This window comes from Aspergillus udagawae, assembly GCF_001078395.1.
Source record: "Aspergillus udagawae IFM 46973 DNA, scaffold_4, whole genome shotgun sequence".
Lineage (NCBI taxonomy): Eukaryota > Fungi > Ascomycota > Eurotiomycetes > Eurotiales > Aspergillaceae > Aspergillus > Aspergillus udagawae.
Genome location: NW_025091267.1, coordinates 2950918 through 2974466, shown reverse-complemented (window position 1 = coordinate 2974466; position 23549 = coordinate 2950918). Strand labels below are relative to the sequence as shown.

Below are 23549 nucleotides of genomic sequence, written 5' to 3'. Positions count from 1 at the left end.
TAGATACTAACCTAGGAGGAATTCAGTAGGTAGCCCGGTCACTCCAGTGGAAACTACTAAACCTTTACTGGTAGCTCCAAAGGCTCCATTGGTCTAACGAAATAGCCCAAGGTAGTCGCGCAGTAAAACTGAAAAGTGCCCCGTTAATGTGATTTTGTTGAGTCGTGATGCTCCCTGGTAACCTGGTTGTTCCGAGGAAGGAATAAGACGACGGAAGGATTCAAGTGGCCCTGCCCCGATTTACCTTGACATGGAGATAGGACCTTTTTCATGATCAGGTGCATGGACACCCTCCAGGTATGTTGGATGATAATCACTCGCATTTGTTATTATTGCATTTAATACTCAAGCGGTAGTCTGACTTGCACAGGCCACCTTGAGGGAACTACGTAGTCTAGAGAATAATCCACAAGCGCACCTGCCGCTTTTAAAATCTGGCGAGGAAAGAAGAGCTGAGGCTATGCTTGTTTAGGAAAAGCTGTTCACAGATTAGGTTTAGTGGCAGAAATGGACAAGTGATAACTGATACCTCCATTATCACAAGAGCACAATCTGGATCCATGGATCATGTTCTGGTCTTCTTCAGAGGGAGTCAAGGGTGAGAGTCAACCTGATATATAATTCTGGTGATAGTCAAGAAGTTCAACAAAGGATAGGGACCTTGTTCCTCTGTGGAATACAGAAATATCAAAAAGGTGATAATGCTCTATTAAAATGGTGTTATCCAGTAAGAAAATCATCGGTCGGGGGTAATGTACTCAGGTTTGCCACTCATTGAAGCCCCCTGAGAAGACGCTGATTGGGGAAGCATGAATCAACCTTTCGGTATGAGGGAAGGCTGGGAAGTTAGAGGGAAAAACAGGACGTATACATGGTATATCATTATGTATGTCCCATGGGTCAGGCCAAGTAGACTCTTCATCTGGATCTGCTTGCTGCCCTTTCATTTACCAGCAGCCTTTTGATAAAATTGGCACCCTTTATTATGATAAACCCATTCTGATCCTAATTCTGGATTCGTCTGGTAATTCTTGTCCTCGCGGCTGGAGCTTAATTAGCGGAGAATATCCCTGATCTCTTTTTCTTTTCTCATCATCATTTCTCTGCCCTTGACGCAGATGATCATTAAATTGGCAATATCGATGTTACTCTGTGGATACCTAATGTGCAGAAGGGTGTTTGGCTTCAGTTCTAGAATCACAAATCCAGGTAGTAATAAAATGGCTTGCAGGTTACCTCCCCTAGTAAGAACCTATCCGAGTACTTCTTACTGCTTCGTACTTTTTGTTTCGCTTATATCCGACAAATAATAATGCAGTAGTACCCTGTACTGGTTGGCCTAGCTCGATACTTGCCTTAGCTTGTGCTCTTGTTCATCCTTTTGGGTTTTTAATATACTCTGTCCCTCTCCGGTAGTAATATTGATAATAATAATAATAATATCTATTGTTACTTCCGCGTATTATTTTTCTCTTATTTTATGTTTTCCTTTTTTTTTTTCCTTTTTTTTCCTTTTTTTCCCCCTTGAATATTACCAAAGCCATCTTGATTGTATCATTTGACTTTGTAGAAATCCTGAGAAGCTGAGCAGAATTAGTAGTACTCCGCTACCCATAGTAAAACTCGGCTCCATCTCTTTTTCGTAGCTTTTACCCGGTTGCTTTTCCCTCGTTCCCTTACGAAGATACGGACACTAGTTAGTAGTACTTGGTTCCTAGGTAGTAGCAAGTCAAACTTCTTTTCCATTACCCCCCCACCTCGCGCCCATCCTCTTGCAATCTTGTCGACCTGACCAGTCCCTCTTTCACTGCTCTACCCATGGTCAATCTACAATCCTACCGTCATGCCCATCAATTCGTTCTGTTGAAAATTTGACAGCCTTGTCAATCTCCGACCGGCCGTTCGTCGGAGCAGAGTACTTCCTCCAGTGTGCATTTTGTCCCACTTTCCTTATCACTACACTGCGATCTGAAGCTCTCTTCACTCTTTTCCCTCAGTGAATGGTCAAGTCCCAATTCAGCCTTGCTTGACCTCATCGTCAGTATTCTGCAGTTTCCGACATAGAAGAGAAAGAAATCGAGGTGGGAAAGAGTCGAAACGAAATCAGCCGGATTAGATCACGATCGCGTCTTCTGCACCCGCCCGTACCAACCCATCATGGACCAGGACAACTCGATGGCATGGCCGGGGTCCCTTCAGGAACAATCGCTCATGGCGGCTTCTAGCGAAGATGAATTCACTAATTTTCTGGAGTTTGGAATGCATTTTCCCGATCTGGAGGGGCACGGACCAGGCGAGCGACAGCTACAACCTCCTCGTTCTCTTCCCGCCTCAGTGTCGATGATGCCTACGACCACTGCTGAGCAGGAGCAACTGGTCCGCATGGAGACCGACTCCCTTCCCAGCGCTCACTCGTCTTCATCCTACAATAATCGCATCATGGGCGATTTCTCGTTCGATCTTTCCAGCCACAACCAGCCATCTCAACGGCAGGGTGAAATTCCCTCGTCTTACACCAGCGCTCCTGTAACCCCAGCCTTCTACAACCAGGAACTTGCACAACCTCAGATGTTCCATCACCCTCAACAACCGCCGCAGAAGCAGCTGCAGCAACAACCCCATCATGGACTGCCTACCACGTCGCAACCCTACATTCCCCACGGCCAAACGATCATTCCCCCTACTCCGAACAGTATTGAGCTTCAGGGTAATGCAGCACGATATCCGGCCCAGGTGGATGAGAACCACGAATTGTACGACCGATACCCTCGCATGAACGAAGAGCAGGTGAGACTAAACCCACCCGGCGCGTCCTGCGCTCATTGTGATGGGAGCGCACAGGCTAATGCATGCACCCGCATTGACACAGGCACTCTACACTCCTCTCGTCTCTCCCGCTATGACACCGTTAGAAACTCAATTTCGACTGCCCGAGTACACAATTCCCGGGGAGTATTTTACCCCCCTCACCTCTCCAGCTCTTGAGGCCCAGAACTCCAACGGCAATGGCTATCCGTTCCAGTCGGTATCCGAGGTCGGTTTTCTGCACTCTCCTGCCGACGCTATCCCCGGCTCTTCTGCTCCTTCCTCCCCTGGCTTGATGAGGAAACATCGTCGCCGGCCATCGACCACTAAATCATTTTCGTCACGCGCCAAGAAACAACAATCGCCATCTGTACGCCCACAGACACGAAAGAAGTCAATGCTGAATCTCAACTCCGACGAAGTTCTCAATGGTCTCAGCCAGGATCAAGGAGTCTCCAAAATACTGCCTCACGGTGTGAGTGGGCTTCGTCAGAGTAGCAATGAGAGCTCCGACCAAGATTCTGTATCGCCGGAACCCCTTTCGGAACCATTGATGCCGCCGCCTGCCCTGCCCCCTGCGCGAAAGTCCCCCGCCATAGTGCCACAAGCCGATCAGTCGCAAACGAGCGCTCCGGCAACCCCTGCAATGTTGATGCGTCTTCAACGGCCCCAGCCAGTGGAGAATCCAACAGGTCAATTCAATGGCCAAGCAAGGCTCGTATCCACAGAATCTTTTGACGACGTCATGGAGGATGTTATGCTCCCGGAAGCTGCCACCCCGTCATCACAACTCTCTCGACCTCAGGTCGCACGCATTGATACCGCCATGAAGTCAGGCTCGGCTACACCGGTTACATCAGCGAGTATCACACCGTCGTTGGAGCCAAAAATTGATCGGAATCCTGGCTCCATTGCACCGAGCCCACGCACGATGGCCATGCCCTCTCCTAGCGGACCGATCGCGAAAAAGTCGGAAACACCTAAGCTTGGTCCCATGGGGAGGAAACGGCAGAGCCTGAGCTCGACGCACGCCAGTCCTAATTTGCGCCCCAAGATCAGTCCTAGCATTCAGCCCTTGGTGCGCGGCGAAGGTAAGCAATGTCATCTGCCCTGCCCTTGTCTCGTTGATCGGCACTGACCAGGCTCACGTATCCTTGCAGGCATTTCAAGCGAAACCTCGGCTTTATACTTGGCGTCCAAATCTAACTATCAGCATATTCTGGACGGAACACTACTGCCTGGTGTCTCATATCCCGAAACCTTGGCTGAGAATCTCAGCTCAAAGAGAACGAATCATAAGCTCGCAGAGCAGGGCCGCAGAAACCGAATCAACAACGCCCTCAAGGAAATCGAGTCTCTGATCCCATCGGCGTTCATTCAGATGAAGCACGTCAAAGAGAATGTGGCCAGTCATGCCAAAGGCGACAAAGAAAAAGAGAAAGAGAAAGCCGGGGCACAAACAATCAGCAAAGCCACTACCGTGGAACTGGCTATTGACTATATCAAGGCCTTGAAACAGGAATTGGAAGAAACGAAAGGAAAGCTGGTCGCTGCTGAGGCTCGAATGGGAGAGAATGGTGCCGCGAAGGATGAAGGCGGCAAAGCGGCCACGGTATCTCCTACAGAAGACGGGAACACGAAGAGCTCAAATGGCACACAAGGCTCTAGTGTGGCAGAGGCCGCTGTTACTAGCACGGAAGCTACTGGCTCGACATAGTCATGCATGGGACTTGATCGCCAAAGAAAATTTTTACTGTCTCCCTACCAGCGGTTGGGAGCATGATCACGCGGTATGGGTTACGAAGCAACACAATGGCCTTAGACATGTCAGGAGGAAACGAAATAGTTAGTTAACCAAGTACGACCACCTGTATAGTGACAATACCTGGAGTTCAACATCCGTCGACCACGGATGGGCGTTATCTTTTGTCATCTGGTGTGGCATTTGTCTCTGTATGTTTGTCGGGAGTGGTTTGTTTGCTCTTCTTCATAGGCGCGTTTACATGCGCTACCTCTCTTTGCGCTGACTTTTGGTCAGCCAGGCCATTCTACCATTTTACCACTGTAGATCTAGATTGTCCGCTTTGCTTCATTTCATGTATCTAGACACACTTGTGTTCTCTTCTGTATTCGTACTTCAATCGAGGTAGGTAATCAAATAAACACTTAAAGTCATCGGAATATATACGATATGAAGGGAGTGTATGCGCGGTGGTGTGGTAACACCAGGTTTCCGTACGTAGTAGCGGGCCAGACGACTCTACAACGGATTTGAGCGTAGAATGGTTGTATTCGCTATGCAATTGACATGTTCTGCAAATGACTTTTCTCTTCATTCATATCTCGTGGGAATCATTTAACCCAGCTCAATAGTCTCTCATCACAGCAACCATCTCATCCAGGCGCGCTACCTCGCCTAATAACAACGCCTCTTTGGCCCTCCACTGCTCTAGAAGCACCAATTCCGGTTCAGATAGATAACGCTGCTCGTTGCCCTTGACATCACTCCGCTCTGTCTTCTCCAAGAACTCCTTTAGCCGGCTACGCTCGAACCTCAGACGCTGCAGACACCGTGACATGGCCTTGTACGTGTCCTGCAGCACACTGTTGCAGATGCGGTCAGGGTCGTAGTACCAGAGATAGATTGTGCGTGATGGCTGGCGCTGAGCATCCCGTGGCACTTCTTGCAGGTCCACGAATCCGCCCGCTTGCATGCTCGCAAGGACCTGCCGCAGGTCCTTAAAGGGGAGCAGACTGATTTCTTGGAGTCGCTTCTCGTCCAGCTTGCCCTTGGCATGGAGAACTCGGACCACCCGCAACGCAACGTCGCCGTACCGAGCCTCGATCATCCGCTCCAGTTCCAGGTGCCGGAGCTTTCGCGCCAGATGACGGAACTCTACTGTCCACGTAATGAGGCCCGAAACCATGCGTTTGGATGTGAGGTTGTGGGGTGGCTGCGCCAGAAGAGAAAGGTGTTGGTCGATCTCAAAAGTACGATTACCGCCAGAAGACAGTCCATTCGCCCCTTCGTGATTTGTTCCATCAACACCACTTTCCAAGGGCCGTTTCCCACGCCTGCCATCTGGCTGCGAGGTCTCCATGGGACCCGTAGAACTAGAAAGGTCAAGCCGTGGATCGGCGTCTTCGGCTAATGCACTGAGTGCTATCGGCACAGAGTACTGCTCTCCCTCTTCGCCCTCTCGAGGTATCTCGGCAGTGTCTCGGCACTGATGGGTCTGGTACTCAATGCGTCGAAGTAGGCATTCATATACTTCAGCTGTTGCTGGCGACACACCCTGCTCAGCTAATTCTATAAAGCGGCGATTTCGTAGTGCGACATCAAGCTTGTTATAATTGACTCGGACAACAAGCCCAGACTGAGTGTCACAGCTTCGTTAACTCTCGCGTTCACATACGATGGCATGTTATTTAAAGTACTCACCTCCATTGGAGTGGTATCGTAGCCCATTTCTTCATCCGACCATTCGTTCTCCTCTTCCTCATCCTGCTCATCATTTTCATCGACTCCGGCAAAATCGATTCGGGGTTTTTTGTTGGGCTCGTCAGCCCTCCGACAACTGTATTTGCGCTTGGCGCCTCTGGGAACCCCGTGGACTATCAGACCGCGGGTTAGGTCCCCGTCCGTCCTCTCCTTGAGCAACTCGAGCGTTCCTTCTATGACCGCCTCCTCTAGCCTCTTGCCCTTCAATGCCTTGATCTCTGGTTTAGATCTTATGACTCGCTCTGCGTCGAGGATGTTGTCCGCATGGCTCTGGAATTGTGCCTCCCTAACACGAATGATATAACCGTGGGCAGCTAGGACTTTCAATGTCGGGTGAAGAAGCTCAGGCTGTTCACTGGGATGTTCTCCATTGAGTCCATTCGACTGTTCTTCATCTTCCTCATATCCGGCATGCTCTGTAGAAATGCCATTGGCCTTGACCGCCTCGGATCTCAATTCCGGCAAAGTCTCCAGGTAGCTCACTTGGGCATGTCCGAGATACATGATGGTTGACAGGACGGTCGCCGCATACTTGCCCAGTCGTTCCTCCACGAGCTCCAGAATTTTTCCAGAACGGATAAGATAGTATGCAGACTGCATATTGGCTTCATAATACGTAACGCCATCATCGTAGGATGTGTAATGGTAGACAAGATGCTGCTGAATCATAGCAGCGAGTGCGGGGAGAAGCTGACGATTTGGAAGTTCGGAGCAAGCCTTGAGGCGAGGCAGATTGAGGCGATCATAGCGCGAAAGTGTTGCGAAGATTCGCTGATTTCAGAAGAAGATGGATCAGCTCATCAGGTCACTTAATTGTATTTCCAACCAACCCCCGTCCAAGTACTTCAGTCATAATCTCAAGCCAACATGTCAAGGGGCGCAAACGTACCCCGAACAGCTCCCCAAAGTTCTCTTCTACAAGAAGCTCGCATAGCTCCGCAGCATACTGTATCATGCCCAAATTAGCAGCTGACGCGCAATGAATTAAGTGGTCGAGCTCAATTGTCTGTCGCATACTTGTGAGGTCATTTTTCAAGCTTCCCAGTGAAGCTGGCAACGTTCAAGTTTTCAGGAGGAATAAATCGACATGGCCAGATGAATAACATGAGAGAATTATTGGAAGTAATAAAGTTCAGATCTGAAATAAGATCCTGCTTGAAGAGCTCATGGGGCTTTATTGAATCATCTGCATCGTTCTGCTACTTTTCTCTTATCGCATGCATTAAAAAAATCACGTGTATTGATATCACCTGATATCACCTGACACGGAGGGCGAGGGAAAAGCCGGTTCCGCCCGCACTCGTCATTTCGGCCAATCAGCAAACGAGTAATCAAGACGCCGGCATCTTGAAGCTTTTCAGACATCGTTTCCAACCCGTCCATCGACAGACAGCCAGCCTTCTTGTGCTCTCCCCCCCTCTCGACCTCACCAATTGCTGTTAAGCCTTCCGGCTTCCTACGTCTCCTCTCCTCCTCGTTCGATAATCCGCACATGCGATAATGCTGTCGCGGTCTACCCTCAGCCGAAATGCGCCCCGTGCGCTCTCTGCTGCCAGCGCCAGCAGTCGTCGCAGCATGGCCTCTGCTGCGACTCCTGGCCTTCAGTACGATGTCTCTGAGTCTGCCGGTGTGAAGGTCGCCAATAGAGAGGTCGCAGGCCCAACTGGTACCCTGGCGTTGGTTGCAAAGGCCGGCTCCCGTTACCAGCCCTTCCCTGGCTTCTCCGACGCCCTCGAATTCTTCGCCTTCAAGGTTGGTTTTATAGCTCGTTTGCAATCCCTGCAGCATATGAGTGTGAATTGATGTGATCTCTGACGGTTTCTGCTTTCAATGGACAGTCTACACTCAAACGGTCGGCGTTGCGGATCACTCGGGAGGTTGAACTGCTGGGCGGTGAAGTTTCCTCGACACATTCGCGTGAGAACGTCGTTCTCAAGGCCAAGTTCCTCTCAAAAGACCTTCCTTACTTTGCCGAGCTTTTGGCGGAGGTCGCTTCCCAGACAAAGTTTGCAGGTATGTTGACGGCAGTAGTCAGTCATAACCTCAAATGGGATATTTGCTGACTCGAAACCTCAGGCCACGAGTTGAACGAGCTCGTCCTCAACCTCATCAAGTACAGACAGCAAGCCCTTGCCGCCGATGCTGAGAACATCGCCGTTGACGCTGCCCATGCTCTTGCCTTTCACCGCGGCCTGGGCGAAAACATTACTCCCTCCGCCAGTGGCCCTTTCGAAAAGTACCTCTCTGCCGAGGCCATCGCCGAGTTTGCTAAGGACGCCTATGCTAAATCTAACATCGCCATCGTTGGCAGCGGCTCCACCTCCGCTGAGGTGTCTAAGTGGGTTGGTGAGTTCTTCACCGAGCTCCCCAGCGCTGGCGGCTCTAGCCAGTTCAAAGTGCAGCCCAACACTGCCTCCAAGTACTACGGTGGGGAACAGCGTATCTCTTCCAAGGCTGGCAACGCCGTTGTGATTGCCTTCCCTGGCTCTAGTACCTTTGGCACTTCGGGCTACAAGCCTGAAGCTTCCGTTCTTGCGGCCCTCCTCGGCGGTGAGTCTTCCATCAAGTGGACTCCTGGCTTCTCTCTCCTCGCCAAGGCCACCCAGGGCTTCTCTCAGGTCCGTGTCGCGACCAAGAACAACGCCTACTCCGACGCCGGTCTCTTCACCATTACAGTCTCTGGAAAGGCCGACCAGGTTGCTGCCGCCAGCAAGAACGTGGTTGACGTTCTCAAAAAGACGGCTGCCGGTGAGATTGCCGGTGACGAGATCAAGAAGGCCGTTGCATTGGCCAAGTTCCGTGCTCTCGAGTCTGCTCAGACCCTCGAGACCGGCCTTGAGGCCACCGGTGCTGCCCTGATCAACGGCAGCAAGCCCTACCAGATTGGTGAGATTGCTCAGGGCTTCGACAGCGTCACTGAGGCGCACATCAAGGATGTAAGTCTTTTCTCTTTTCCTAATCTCAGCATGCTTTGCATCAAAATCACCTGGCTAACTCATCTTCCTTCTCCAGGTCGCCAAGTCTTTCCTCTCTGGCAAGGCTTCCGTTGCCGCTGTTGGAGACCTCTTCCAGCTTCCTTACGGCGAGGACCTCGGTCTGACCGTTTAAAGTGTAAACATTACATGTTAGACTGACTTGGAAAAAGCGTCCTTTCCCATTCTTATGTGTCTAGATCAATCTTCGCAGATATTCTCCTTTGTGATGTGGCTGTAGTTGTGTGACTGTAATACAATTGTATCTTATGCCATTCGGTGCCTTCCGAGTATTATAGGCCGTCTTACGCCCGATATTCCTCCTTTGAACCCATGTTTTGGGTATCCTTTCAAATTTCTAAACATGTTTTTTGACACTTCGATCAGCAGCAGTGTGATTGACAAAGCATGGCTTTGCTGCAGGCGCGAAGTCTGGCGATTGGGTTATACATCACTACCCCACAGATAGATGAACGTCAATTCATTGCGAGCACCTACCTCTCGTTGATGCTATACAGATAGTATCTCATCGTAGATTGTCATAGCTATAAATTTTAGAAGACTTGTTGCCGAATCAGGAAATGAATATTCCGAAATAGTCCTTCAAGGTGAGTTTCTCTGTTTCCTGGACTTCCGGCTGAAGTATATCCTGAAAGGAAACCAAGACAACTCGCAGGAAACGAACGCCTCATAGTTTGTGTGCGCTTTGGGGCAAGCAAACAGGATACTGCTCACTATCTATCAGACAGATTATCCCTTTTAAGATAACATCGTACAGATTCATCTGCATGCGATATTCGGGTTCGACCAAGGCCAGGGAAGCAGGGGATATGAGCTCGGAGGTATCGAGAGTCTGGTATTAATGCTTCCGACCATGCTAGCGAATTGGGGCCAATATTATAGATTTTTTGATAAGTCTAATGAGGGCCGGCCTGAGTCTATAGCGCTCGAGCAGTTACTATTTACATCAGTTATTATGAATGACTTGAACATAGCTCCAGAACAAGCGGTGGACCGGGTGGGCACGGAGGCTAAACAGCTATAGCTGTTAGCTCCTCCGATCAACCCCGTGCAGAGCCAATAGAATATGTGATCCGATAATATCTTCTTCCGCCATCTGATTCAGACCGTGCATACTGCATAGTAGAAGGGTATTTCAAACCTTCTCTAGTGCTTAGCGGTGACTTGCTCGCCTGTCAGTTTTTCGACTGCTTCTTTGGCCCTGTTTCGGTGCAACGGAGACCCGCAAGTTAGCCTGGTATCGCTCCTCGGCATCACATGAATATCGCAATGAAAGCTTCGGAAGTGTATCCAAGAAAGGAAAGAGAGCAACAGAAGGGACGGTAAGTAGAAACACCCGGGGTCAACTTACATATCACCAAGAGCAACCATGCAGACGGTCTGCCAGATACCAAGACCAATACGAGGAGCAACACCGCGATAGAGACCCTTAATACCGTTCGTCTCGTAAATGTATTTGAAGGTCTTGCCAACAGTCAGGTTCTTGGGTCGGTTGGGGTCTTCCTTCTTGCTTTGCATCTCGACACGGATAACTTCAATGGGTTGATTCCATGCGGAGAGACCACCTCCCAGACCAGAGGCAATGACCTTTTCGATGGCGCTCAGTTTTTGATTCTCGTCCTTGTTGGTCACCTTACGGATAGCGGACTCCGCTAGACGGGAGAGACCGAAGCGAGAACCCCAGTTCGTGGTTTGGCGGATAGCCACCGCGTTCACACCGCGGTTGATACCACGAATACCTTCCTTACGGTAGATATCCATGAAGGTAGCAAACGTACTCGGTGGCTTGACACCCTGAGCAGCCATCTTATGCTTGGTGATCTCGACCGTCTTCATGCAGGTACAGAAACCCATGGTCGCGTATGCTTGCGCAACACCACCCGTCATACCTCCAGCAATACCTGCCAGGAAGTCGGGGGCACCAAGCACCTTGGCACGGAATTCGGCCTCGGACGCGACGAACAAGAGGACAGCGCCTTTGGTCGAGGCCTCAATCCAGGCCCACGGAATGAGACCTTGATAATCTGTGGGATCATCCCGCATCAGTTGTTGTACCCCACAGCATCGGAACGCGGGCAAAAGGGTCACTTACAACCGAGGATCCCGCCACGACCCCATATCCGCGCCATGGCGCCGGCGAAGCTGTCGCCTCGGTTGGCAGCCATGGTCGTCTTGATCACTTCCAGTGGCTGGAAAATTGTAAGCGAAAGACATCGAGCCTCTGAAAATCAATGAAATATACCTGTCCCAGAGTGGTGACCCTGTGTTGCCCATTAGTCCCTCGACTCATAGTTTCCAATCAACGAAGGAGCTGATAGGAGAAACTTACTCGAACATGTTCAATCCTGCACCGACTGTATTTCCAATAAAATTAGAGTCACATCATAGACTGCAAGTTTTGCTGGCGTTGCGTATGATCCATGATGGGGAAGAGACATACGTAGCAGATTGCTGAACTTGACAGGCTTCTTCTCGAGAGCATGGCCGGTAGAGGCCTTCTCAGCAGTAGTGGTTGACATCTCTGGCCTTGGGGTAGCACTGAAAGGGGCCCTGACCAAGGGATGTAGGGGGCTTCGTTGCCTAAGGGATCACGAGAATATAAGAGCTGTTCGCGAGCGAAACAGTTTCAAAGGCGAGCAGAACAAGGAAGCTCTCGTCGAATAAGGTTGACGATAGAGACGGGGGTGGTAATGAATTGAGCCGGCGGGCAAAACAAAACTTTAATTGACAAGACAACAGAGGAATGGTAGAAGAAAGGAGGCGGGAGGGAAGTTATAAAGCAGCAGGGGAAGGGGGAACAAAGTCCGCCTGTTGCTTTGAGTATGAATCCTACACTGTACTTCGTAGTACGTGACGGAGTTGGATGACCAACTAATCAAGGCTAGTAACAGTTGTTGGCCTCAGGCCCAGTGCGTCCCCCTTCTTTCCCCCTCAAAAACTACAGGCAGTGGCACACTAGGCGGATCTGCTACCACAACAACGATAAATGGCCATTCCTATTTCCTGCCTATTTTCGGCGGATTGGGGAAACACTAAGCCACATTGAGCCACTATCGGGCCATTTGGCGCACTAGACCCATTGCGGGCCGGCGGTGTGATTTGACCCGAGGACGGACCGGATTTAAGTGGCTGTTGTGCATTCTGGAGCCACGGAGCAAACCGGGGCGCTCCCAACATCATCAACATTACCTTATTTATGGATTGGTTGAGAGATCAAATCTGCGCCGTATCATTGCTCGTGATTACTGCCTTGATCGCCAACTGGCGTACTCATATTCCCCTCCTTCTCGAGATATCTGCCGTTTCACTCGGTTCCCGCCCCCAAAAAGGAAAAAGAAAGGGGGACCTGTACACTTCATAGGTAAATTCTGATGGACGCGAATTGTAATCGTTTTCTACTCGACCCTAAATCCTATCATACACTAATCAAAGAAAAGCCCACGATACTCGGCACGTCCAGTCTAGTGTAACCAAATGTGTGAAAAATAATACAGATTGCTCTACTTAATCATAATCGAAGAAGATGGATCCCTGCCCGCTTTTGTCATGTCATCTCAAGAGGAAATTTACAGCTTAGCTCCAACGAGCTTGGCGTATGCCTCAGTGCTGAAACTCTTGGGGCGCTCAATGGGTGCACCGAGGGCACGGTCGATGATCAGTTGGGGTAGGACACCGAGGGCACGGGAGACGCCGAACAGGACAGTGTAGTAGTTGGCCTCGGTCAGGCCGTAGTACTGGAGAAGAACACCAGAGTGCTAAAGATGGGTCAGTCTACCGTGATCGTCCGCAATATTGAAACAATCCTTGAGAATAAAGTGAGGAACTTACGGCGTCAACGTTGGGGTAGGGGTTCTTGGTCTTGCCATGCTCGGTCAGGACACCAGGAGCAATCTTGTAGACCTGGCTGACCAGCTTGAACATGGGGTCATCGGGAAGTTTGCGGAGAGCAAACTCGCGCTGAGAGACGTAGCGAGGATCGGTCTTACGAAGGACGGCGTGGCCATAGCCAGGAACGACCTGACCGGCGTTCAGGGTGGACCAAAGGTAATCCTTGATGGCCTGGTCGCTGAGGTCATTGCCAATGCTCTTCTTCATCTTAGTGAGCCAGTTGAGCACTTCCTGGTTGGCCCTGTTGGAGAAAGGACACGATATTAGTAAACGATATTTATTCCCAGAGATCGAATTCACACCAGGGGCCGCTTACAATCCGTGGAGGGGACCAGCCAATCCATTGAGACCGGCAGAAAGAGACAGCATGGGCGAGCTCAGAGCACTGCCAACGAGGTGGGTAGTGTGGGCGCTGACGTTTCCACCCTCGTGATCGGAGTGGATGGTCAGGTACAGGCGCATAAGCTCAACAAAGTCATTGTTGTCACCGTAGCCGAGCTGGTTAGCCAAGTTGAAGGAGTAGTCCTTGTCCTTCTGGATAGGAGCGACCTTGCCATCCTTGAAGACATTGCGGTAGATCTTGGACGCAATGGTGGGGAGCTTGGCAATGAGATCCATAGAGTCTTCGTAGGTGTAGTTCCAGTAGTCCTTCTTGCTGATACCCTTGGCATAGGCCTTGGCAAAGGCAGACTCGTGCTCCAGAGCGGTAACGGCCAGGGAGAACTGAGCCATGGGGTGGAGAGTGCTGGGGCAGCGGTCGATGAGTTCCTCGATGAACTTGGGAAGGTCGGAGCGAGCAGCCCACTCGGCAGACAAGTCGCGAACCTGCTGCTCGGTGGGGATCTCACCAGTCAGCAGTAACCAGAAGAGACCTGAGTATTCTTAGCACAAGCTTCGTGAGACGTTATCCGGATTCTTGTACCTTCAGGTAGGGGCTCCTCGCCGCCGGGTGCCTTGGGAAGAAGCTTCTGGCACTCAGGGATCTGTCAAAAAGTGAGTATGCGCTGATTATGAATAGCATCACCAACGAGGGCCTACCGTGTAACCTCTGAAACGAATACCCTCCTCGGAGTCAAGCACAGAGCCCTGATAAAGAGAGTTAACTGGCATTCAAATCATCACCAAGAGTGAGGGAGAAGAAAAAGCTCTCTGAACCTACCTCCCAAACAAGGCACTTCACACCACGGGCACCACCGTAGGCCTGGTCAAGAGTGACCTCGCCGATGACCTTGCTACCATGCTCTCTGTAAACAACCGCTCACTTGATTAGCACTCGCTGTATGGTAGGTAGCAATTCAAAATACGCTGTGCGCCTACTTTCTGAGCTTCTTAACCTTCTCGATCTCACCGGGAAGCTTATCGGCGAACGTCTCCTTGAGGGACTAAAGGAAGAAGATATCAGTAAAGAAAACTCGAAATATGACAATTGAACCCAGGCAAGCGTCACGAACCTTGGCCTTGCCAGTAGAATAGCAACGCAAACCGTTGAAAGCAGCGGACTGCACGGCAGGCTTAGCCGAGATAGAGGTGGAACGAAGAGCGAAGGTTCCGAGTCTCATTGTGGAAGCCATCTTGTATCAAACAACTTATTGAAGTTGAATGTTTGGTATGGAAAGGAAAAGGAGGGTATATTGGGGATCTTGGTGTAGAAAAGGAGAGGTCAAAAGGAGGGAAGTGTCCAAAAGTTGAGGGAGAAGCTCTTTTGCGGCCCTTTTTTCCATCTGACCGTATCGGTACAGCCGGTACACGATTGTGACCGTACCGACCAGCAAGGAAGCGAGGCAATGATGGCAACAGCGTGTGCTCCGTACATTACGGTAACCCCCAACCCAAGGAAAGACGCAGCCGGACTCCCGAGTGCCAAATCCACCTTTTTTCCTTTCGGCGAGCTTCCTTGCGATGACGGATATTACTGTATTTGCGCCAACCAACGTTGCTGTTGGTTTCTCTGAAACTCCACCCGCCAAATTCCGTCGCACGGAAGAAACGGGAGCATGGAGTACTTACTTTAATAACTACAGTAGTGCCAAGGGCCGATTCTATATGATGAGAGGTATGGAACGCCAGGAATATGTAGTCAATATGGCACACTATACCACTCTAGGGAGTACGGAGTACAACTACGACTATTGTAGTTACCTAAGATACATTGTAGGTGGCTCGTGGCATTGCATAGATAACTCAGAGGCTACCTTATGGTTGGTGACGTCGGCAAGTCGCCATCAAAACTGCAGCCCGTGAACCGAGCCTTGCGACTGGCTCAAAGGAGTAAACTGATCTAGAAGAGGAAGCACGAGGTTCCTGTAGAGTTCTATCCAAAAATTTAAGGATAACAAATCTAATTGAGGCTACAGGGCTCTATTTTTACCTTTAAATAGGGATTGAAACAAATCACTTGAACATGAGACAATATAGAGAGGTAGAGAGCTATGTGCAATACAACACAATCCCAGTCGTTCATGAATTTCCTGATTCGACTCACCGAACTGAGCTAGTCTGTTACTTACCTTACAAGAGCTGTAATCAAAACGATTGAATCACGTGCATCATGTGATAATGAAGAACTTGAAAAAGAGTGTAAGCCTTAGGCAGACACCAGAGTTTGTCCTCCCAGATGGAGACTAGCTCAAGTCACTGGACTCATTCACCTGACTTATCCTTTTTTCTTTCCTTTCATCAATCCCCCCTGGTCCCTTCATCATCCTTCCATCTTCTCTCTATCTCAACAACGTAAATTACATCCGATTTACCTTCACATTCTTCTTCACTCTGCATCCTCTCACTTTAGGTTGTACCTGTACTTGTACTCGCTCGCGAGTCGCGAAGCCCTGGGCACCTTGCTAGCTGTGTTCCAGCTGTAGGCGGAAGACTCGTTCGTCGCCATCGTGCTCGTTGAGTCTGTAGTGACACGACTACAAGTGTGAAAATCCCGCTCTAGACAAACTTTCCTCACTTCTGAGAGGACGCAAGCTATCGCCAATTTAGGCATCACCAAATCTCTACTGTACTGGATTTTCCAGTAGAAACGCCTCGTTTTGGAGTTTTGATACTCTCAGCGTCTTATACATTCTCATTCCAAGCCGGAAGAATCAGCCCGTCTCACTCCAGGGAATTTTGGTAATTGTATGTCTTTCGTACCGCGCTGAGAACCCTGAACGACCATTATCAGCTATGTCTTCTGCTGTAGCAGAGTTGGAGAATTATCTCCAGTCTATGCTGGCTCTCAAGCCCCCAGGCGTTTCTGGATCTAAGATCAACAGCATCACGTCACTTTGTACAGCCAACGTCCAGGTATGAACAAATCTCGATATGACTACAAACTTGTGTTACCCGAACTACAAGCTAACTCCTGTCTTTTCTCATAGAACGAGTCCGTCCTTATTCAGAAGATTTATACACACTTCAAGAAGGCACCGGGAACACACAAGTTGGGCGTACTCTATGTCGTAGACTCTGTAACTCGACAATGGGTAGAAGCAGCGCGCAAGGCAGGCCAGCCATCTGGCAGTGCTGCCCCCGATGGAACATTCGCCGCTGGCGTCAACAGAGTGACCGAATTACTGCCTGTCTTGATGACTGATATCATAAACAACGCTCCTGAGGATCAAAAGGTACGCTTTAGATGCAATACGCGAATAATTTTGAAGCCGTTACAGGATTTGTGGAAAACATAGGAGCGATAAGAAACGGTGATCGATTTGTATCCCGTGATGGCTTTCCATGCTCCCAAATCATCGTATCCCTTTCTCGTCGCTTAAAGCGGCAATTTTTCCGTTAGGCTTCTGCTATCTCGTGTGACGAATAGTTCAACTTACGTATGCCACTCTCTCAATATATAGGAAAAGATCAAGAAGCTTGTCGATATCTGGGAACGTGGATATACATTCCCTGCATCCATGCTCGCATCATTCAAGGAAAAGTTGAATGCGCCTGCATCTCAGAGTAAGCTATCCCTTCTAATCCCCCCACGAAGCAGGAATTGGTCCTGGCGTACGTGGAATCTATCCAATCATTCTAGTCCCAGGGTTTCTAGTTGCAACCGCTTTGGTATCATACATCTAATGCCTCTCCATAGATGTTGAGTCTACCACTCCCGATGGATCACCTGCACCGAATTACATTTCACTGGGAGGTTCGCAGCAGCAGGCGAATGGCGCATCCTCGACAACTCCCGCTCAAGCAGCGCCTGACACATCCAGTATCTTGAAAGCGTTGGCAGATATGGCCAAGCAGAACACAACTACGCCAGCCGTTCCAGCGACGACTAATCCACTAAATGCATTGAACATGCAGGGTACAGTTTCACAGCCCGTGACCTCGTCCGTAGACCAGGCTTCACAACTTCAAGCTGGACAGGCTGGTGTAAATCCTTATGCCGCTGGCACTATGGCAACGCCGTTCGCGGCTTTGAGTAATCTCGCTCAGAATCCGGCATTAATCCCACCGCAAAGCCAGAGTCAGACTCCTCCAAACCCACTCGCTGCCGCGGCCAATCCCCTGGCCGCGCTATTGCCGCAGGCGACCGCTGCCGCAGCTCAACCGACTCCTAGTATAGCGCCGGACGCCCTGCAGCAGCAGCTGCAGCTCTTGCAGCTTTTAGCCGCACAGGGAATTCCGCAGGAACAGTGGGCCACCGCCCTGCAGATTCTCAGCTTGTCTAATGCGTCAAACATGGCCAATGCGAGTTCTGGGCAGCCAGTTGGCTTCAACTTACCCAGTCAAACAGCCGCTGCCTGGGGTAGCCGTCCAGATTCACAGTCACGTGACTTTGATCGAGGGGATCGTGAAAGAGACCGCGACTACATGCGCTCTCCTCCAGGCCAGTATCGTCGCCGATCTCGATCGCCAGGATGGGAGCGACGTCGCGATGTGTCACCCCCTCGTCGCCGTGATAGCCCTGTTTATGGAGAGTATCATGGTGATTCTCCTGGTCGTCGGGGTGACATGCGTGGTCGACGAGGCAATGATTATCGTCAGCGCAGCCCGCCCGGGCGTAGACGGCGTTCTCCTACTCCCCCTCGAAAGGACCCGGCACTGCCTCCTCCAGGCCCTAAATTCATCGAGTGGGATTATTCTATCGGACAAGGAAACATCAAAGGTTCGTAGCACGAATTTCTGGATCAGAGTGTGCTGCATCGGGAACTTCAGCTAACATCTATTGTATAGTTCTGAGCAGAACTCTTTTTGTTGGTGGTGTCACGTAAGTCTACAATTATTTCCGAGAAAAAGGGTCTTATATACTGACAAATATTGCAGCTCTTCGGAGGCACATCTGCGATCCTTGTTCAGCAAATTTGGTATTGTCCAAACTTGCATCGTGAACGTCGACAAACGTCACGCGTTTATCAAAATGATCAGTCGTCAGGACGCCATCAGTGCCCGGGAGGGAATGGAATCTTATAAGTCCGGTGACATGCAGCTTAGAGTAAGTGTCTGTTAGGAAGTTTGTTGTGTTTAGGAAGTGCTCTGACAGAATTAGACTCGATGGGGTGTCGGATTCGGTCCACGAGACTGTAGTGACTATCAGACAGGCATCAGTGTCATTCCAATCGAGCGACTCACGGAAGCAGATCGTAAGTGGATGCTTACCGCTGAATATGGTGGAACAGGAGGGCGACCCATTGAGTCTGGCATGGTGGTTGAGGAACCTGACATTGAAATCGGTGCTGGCGTTTCTTCGAAGGGTAAGAGGATTTCTTTCTGGTTCCTCGTACTAACGTAGTGAAGTCAAGGCTAATTATCTGCCCTATAGCCATTAGTAGACGGATTGCCACAGACACGGGAGGGAAACGCGGACCGGTGTCGTCCCGCACGCAGCAAGACCGATTCCGTCGCCCAGAGCGTGACGTGCAACCGGCTGGAATGGGTCCTGGTGGCCCTGGCCCTCATGAGGGTCGTGACCCCTCGGCGGTCAATAACGTTGGCGTACCCCCTGCAGTGCCTGGGTTCGGATTTTCGTTTCCCGGGATGCACATGTTTCCTCCTGGCTTCATGATGGGAGGGGCTCAAGCTGGATCTTCCGGCGGACCAACCCAACCACCACCACCTGGTCAGGGAAGTTAAGCCTTCAATCCGATTCTCTTCAACACAACCGATCATATCGCGTGAACAACATTGCATTAGCTTCACCGTGTACACAGTCTTGTCTTCATCCGGCGACTCAACCACGTTTCGTTTTCCCCTTCTCTTTTTACGTCTCATGTACCATTTCTCTCAAACAGGGTTATCCGGGAGTTTGAGTTCTCAGGGCTGTTCTAAACATGGATTTTGCTTTACTTCATAGAGGGTCTAACCTAGGATGGCACATTGGCGGGAGACAAGTTGCCTTTATGCTCCAGTCACACTTGCAGTGAGACCATCTCGACCAGAGCAAAAACAGCACTCGTCGAGATATGTGAAGTGAGAGGTGGTTGCATGGAGCTGGATACTGCCATTGTATCATGGCTGTTCTACCTTCCGCCCATCATATCGACCTTCCACTGCTGGTGTTGATATGCATTTAGCTCAAGTAGGTTGAGACTCTGAGGTGGCTCTTTGCGGTGTTGTACCGTTACCTGTCTTCCTGCGTTCACACCAAAGAGAATCAACTCGAGCAGTTATGTATTTCTCTGTTCAGCTCATCGTTTTGCTGTCTTTTTCTCCTCTTTTCGTCGTATGATAAAATCTTTTTTTCTAGCTCGACTCTGCTACATTTGAGTACCCAATTCAATAGTAATCTTTGATACCGATGACAACTTCTATGTACTTCTGTTAGCTCCTTCGTGCGATTTTGTCGTCCAGCAATGGACCAGTTCTGCCCCATGCCGACAACATAACTCACAACTTTCTCCGAGGAGGGGAATTACCATTGTATACTGAAGAGCAGCAAGATGCTTCATAGAACACCGCTCTTCATCAATCCTCTTCGCGGCCACACTGCGCTTACATCGACGAAGAAAGTCTACATTGACCTCATACTGCAAAGCAATGAATTTCAAAAAGCCTATCCTGCTTGGTATCATATATTCATCGCACATTGCCTTCTACCTTTTGGCGTTCTCCTTCCCTAATAGACGTAATATTACACTCTACTGTGTGAGTGCAGCACTGGAGGCCTTGAAGGATTGCTCAAAATCGGCAATGATGTCGTCAATATGTTCGGTACCCACCGAAATGCGGATAGCATCTTCAGTGACACCAGAGTCCAGTCGCTCTTGCTCCGAGAGTTGTTCGTGGGTGGTAGACCAAGGGTGGATGGCCAGAGTCTTCGAATCCCCAACACTGTTGCAAAAGGATTAGCACGCGTTCGGACAGCGAGCTAGCAAAGTTCTGGGGGCCAGGAATACTCACTTTGCCAGGTTGGAGATCAGCTTGAAGTTGTCAACTACCTGACTACCGGCAGCTGCGCCTCCCTTGACTCCAAATGACAGTACGCCACCGAAGCCGCGCTTCAGGTAACGCTTGGCGATTTCATGGCTGGGGTGAGATTCGAGACCAGGATACGAGACCCAGCTCACGTGCTCGTTCTTCTGCAGCCAGGTAGCCAGGGCAACGGCATTGCTTGCATGTCGTTCAGCGCGCAGACTCAGAGTCTCCAGACCAAGCAGAAGCTGCTGAGCGGCAAATGGGTTCAGTGCCGATCCCAGATCACGAAGGATCTCAACCCGGACACGTATAGCAAAAGTGATAGGTCCAAATGTTTCCCAGAACTTCAATCCGTGGTAGCCCTCGGACGGTTCGGTGAATTGGGGGAATCTGTCAGCGTGCTTACCCCAATCAAATTTACCGCTGTCGACAACAACACCGCCAATGGTGGTTCCATGACCACCAATCCACTTGGTTGCGCTGTGCACGACGATGTCAGCACCGTGCTCGATGGGGCGGAAGAAGTAACCGCCAGCGCCGAAAGTGTTGTCAACCTAGAATAAAGGCGAGCGCGATCAGAGATAGTCTTCCCGCATTTTGACGAAGCCAAACTCACCACGAGAGGAACGCCCTTGTCGTGAGCGATCTTAGCGATGGCCTCAAAATCGGGTACATTGTACCGGGGATTGCCAATAGTTTCGACATAGACAGCCTTGGTGCGGTCATCAATAGCGGCGGCGATGTCCTCTGGCTTGTCTCCCTGGACAAACTTGGTTGTGATGCCCAGACGAGGAAGAAAAACCTTCAATTGGTTATAGGTACCGCCGTACAAGTTGCTCGTAGCTACGATGTTGTCGCCAGCGTGGGCAAGCGCGGCGATGGCCATAAACTGTGCAGCCTGGCCGGAAGAAGCTGCAACGGCTGCCACACCCCCTTCGAGGGCGGCGATGCGCTTCTCAAAAACATCAACAGTAGGCTGAAGCAAAATGACGGTTGTGAGCAACTCGACCCAACTCGGCTGCGGAGAATTACTCACGTTCATTATACGGCTGTAGATGTTTCCGAACTCCTTGAGGCCAAAGAGTCTAGCACCATGGGCAGAATCATTGAATGTGTATGACTACACCTCGAGATCAGCGGGGTAATGAACTAGGAGAGTAGAAGATGAGACCAACGGTAGTAGCATAGATGGGCACTGCCCGCGAGTTGGTAGTAGAGTCCGGTTCATGACTGGGTGACTTGTCAGTATTGCAACTGAGATAATGAGCGGTCCAGATTTCTATGTTTATTTTACCCAGCATGGAGTTGGAGCGTTTCAAAATGAGGTGTTTCCGACATGGCGTATGTCCAATGATTGGGGTTCTGCTACTGGAGTTGGACGCCCTTCTCGCACGATATATAGTGCACTCGAGAATCAACAGGTAGAAATGAGGGCGAAAAGGGAGGACCAACACTGCAGATTGAAGGGGAATGAAGAAGAAAACGCGAAAAAGGGGAAGTATTTAAAGCGGGGGAGGTATATTCAGAAGAGTATATAGAAGTCAGCATATATAGATACGGTATCTTGGGTTTGTGCACTGGGGTAGCGCCGATGGCGTGATTGAGGGACTGGACACTGGAGCTGGAAGAGGGACAAGGTATTACGAGAAAGCATCAATAACAAGAATTGATCATTCAGGAAAAGTGTGGAATACAAGACCTTATAATTGCTTTTCAAAGGAGTGTGCATGTACAGCTGTGGGAGATGTACCTTAGCTACTCCGTACGTGGAAAGGTACTAGAAATAATAGGTGTTCATACAAGTAGCCAGATATTTTCTGGATATAGCAATCATTATGTTAATTGATTCTTGTTACAGAAATTAAAGGCTCGGACCTGATAATAGTCAAAATTTCCAAGAAAAAAATAAGTGAGGTAAGAATGGGAAAGAAAGCAAAAGGGTACAGCTTCAATGGTTGAGGATGCTGGATGTTTTGGACGGTATGCTTGGTACAAGAGACTGTAAGAGGGGCAGATGATTCATCATATTTTCGGCGCTGATAAGATTGAATTGTGTACAGCACATGTAGTCTTGTCCAAAGTATACAATGCACGTACCAAAAATGAATTAGAATCCCTAGCACTTATTCTCGTTCTCGATGTAATGAACAGATGGAACGTAGGAGTAACATTCTTTAGCCCCGAGTCTGGGGAAGCTGATGATTGATGATTCACATTTTGATGAGTTAGCATCTCGAGGCACAAGGGGTCGACCATTGGGTCTTAGACAGGTAGCAATTCCATGGCATCCTTTCCATCATGTGAGACGGTGGGAGTCAATTATGATTCACTCAAGTCTGTCGTGGCGCTCCTAGACTCCTATAGAGGGGCATAGAATGTTACTTTTGAATTTATTCTCCTCATGATACATTCTTCTTGTTGATGGTTCCTCTGCCGAGGCGCATGTCGTCATAGGGCAGAAAGTTGCTTAGCCTTGTGCCATCTAGAGAGGTATGCCCGTTACTATCATCAATCACAGGCCCCCCATAACACAGACGTCCAATGAGCAGTCTTACCACTCTGGAGAATAAAGGGTAAGACAGAAATGACTTAGGTTATAGCACACAACAAAAAGACTAGGGATCGACGCCAATCATAATGCTCGCGCCAGGCAGTTTTTCCAGCATACAAAAAACCAGGCGGAAGCAATTAGAAGAAGCGGCATCTGACTGTGACGTTTGTGGTCATCAGGCATGTATTTAAAGCGAAGAGACTACACCAGCGGCCAAGATCCTTCTGTGTTGACCTTCCTGATATATAAGTACCATATGTGCTTGGAGTTCTCTTTCTATCAGAGTCTGTGATTGTTGTTTCTCCAACAAACTTGAACAATATTATAATATCTTGCCCAATAAAGGTTTGTCTCATACCCGCCTGTCCAGTCCGCCCCCTGTCACAGGAGGAAGTTTGAGGCCAACAGTGATCTTTTTATGGGACGGGATTATGGCGATGATCTTGGCTGAAAAGAGTCTACAAGC

At 49.8% G+C, this 23549-nt stretch overlaps 7 protein-coding genes across 7 annotated transcripts; 3 read left to right on the top strand and 4 right to left on the bottom strand.

The window, feature by feature from the left end:
• Window positions 1–2157: 2157 nt before the first annotated feature.
• On the top strand, window positions 2158–4522 carry Aud_006400 (phosphate-sensing transcription factor PHO4; the record flags this gene model as incomplete). The annotated part of the gene is made up of 3 exons (XM_043291301.1): window positions 2158–2787; window positions 2870–3896; window positions 3966–4522. 3 exons carry the CDS (start codon window positions 2158–2160, stop codon window positions 4520–4522), a joined length of 2214 nt encoding a protein of 737 aa, XP_043147236.1.
• Window positions 4523–5171: 649 nt separating this feature from the next.
• Window positions 5172–7336, bottom strand: Aud_006399 (putative DNA directed RNA polymerase III subunit Rpc82; the record flags this gene model as incomplete). The annotated part of the gene is made up of 4 exons (XM_043291300.1): window positions 5172–6182; window positions 6248–7078; window positions 7197–7253; window positions 7325–7336. 4 exons carry the CDS (start codon window positions 7334–7336, stop codon window positions 5172–5174), a joined length of 1911 nt encoding a protein of 636 aa, XP_043147235.1.
• Window positions 7337–7807: 471 nt separating this feature from the next.
• Window positions 7808–9415, top strand: Aud_006398 (ubiquinol--cytochrome-c reductase subunit 2; the record flags this gene model as incomplete). The annotated part of the gene is made up of 4 exons (XM_043291299.1): window positions 7808–8059; window positions 8146–8320; window positions 8384–9243; window positions 9320–9415. 4 exons carry the CDS (start codon window positions 7808–7810, stop codon window positions 9413–9415), a joined length of 1383 nt encoding a protein of 460 aa, XP_043147234.1.
• Window positions 9416–10446: 1031 nt separating this feature from the next.
• Window positions 10447–11819, bottom strand: Aud_006397 (putative mitochondrial DNA replication protein (Yhm2); the record flags this gene model as incomplete). The annotated part of the gene is made up of 6 exons (XM_043291298.1): window positions 10447–10501; window positions 10652–11324; window positions 11393–11489; window positions 11543–11561; window positions 11630–11654; window positions 11741–11819. The coding sequence occupies 6 exons, from the start codon at window positions 11817–11819 to the stop codon at window positions 10447–10449; spliced, it is 948 nt and encodes a 315-aa protein (XP_043147233.1).
• Window positions 11820–12866: 1047 nt separating this feature from the next.
• On the bottom strand, window positions 12867–14759 carry cit1 (citrate (Si)-synthase CIT1; the record flags this gene model as incomplete). The annotated part of the gene is made up of 8 exons (XM_043291297.1): window positions 12867–13055; window positions 13129–13429; window positions 13505–14060; window positions 14111–14171; window positions 14227–14274; window positions 14348–14432; window positions 14506–14570; window positions 14640–14759. The coding sequence occupies 8 exons, from the start codon at window positions 14757–14759 to the stop codon at window positions 12867–12869; spliced, it is 1425 nt and encodes a 474-aa protein (XP_043147232.1).
• Window positions 14760–16359: 1600 nt separating this feature from the next.
• On the top strand, window positions 16360–19251 carry Aud_006395 (Nrd1 complex RNA-binding subunit; the record flags this gene model as incomplete). The annotated part of the gene is made up of 8 exons (XM_043291296.1): window positions 16360–16479; window positions 16554–16799; window positions 17028–17130; window positions 17264–18286; window positions 18355–18388; window positions 18445–18613; window positions 18668–18872; window positions 18941–19251. The coding sequence occupies 8 exons, from the start codon at window positions 16360–16362 to the stop codon at window positions 19249–19251; spliced, it is 2211 nt and encodes a 736-aa protein (XP_043147231.1).
• Window positions 19252–20255: 1004 nt separating this feature from the next.
• On the bottom strand, window positions 20256–21760 carry Aud_006394 (O-acetylhomoserine aminocarboxypropyltransferase/cysteine synthase family protein; the record flags this gene model as incomplete). Its single annotated transcript, XM_043291295.1, has 4 exons — window positions 20256–20448; window positions 20518–21086; window positions 21149–21617; window positions 21708–21760. 4 exons carry the CDS (start codon window positions 21758–21760, stop codon window positions 20256–20258), a joined length of 1284 nt encoding a protein of 427 aa, XP_043147230.1.
• Between the last annotated feature and the right edge of the window lie 1789 nt (window positions 21761–23549).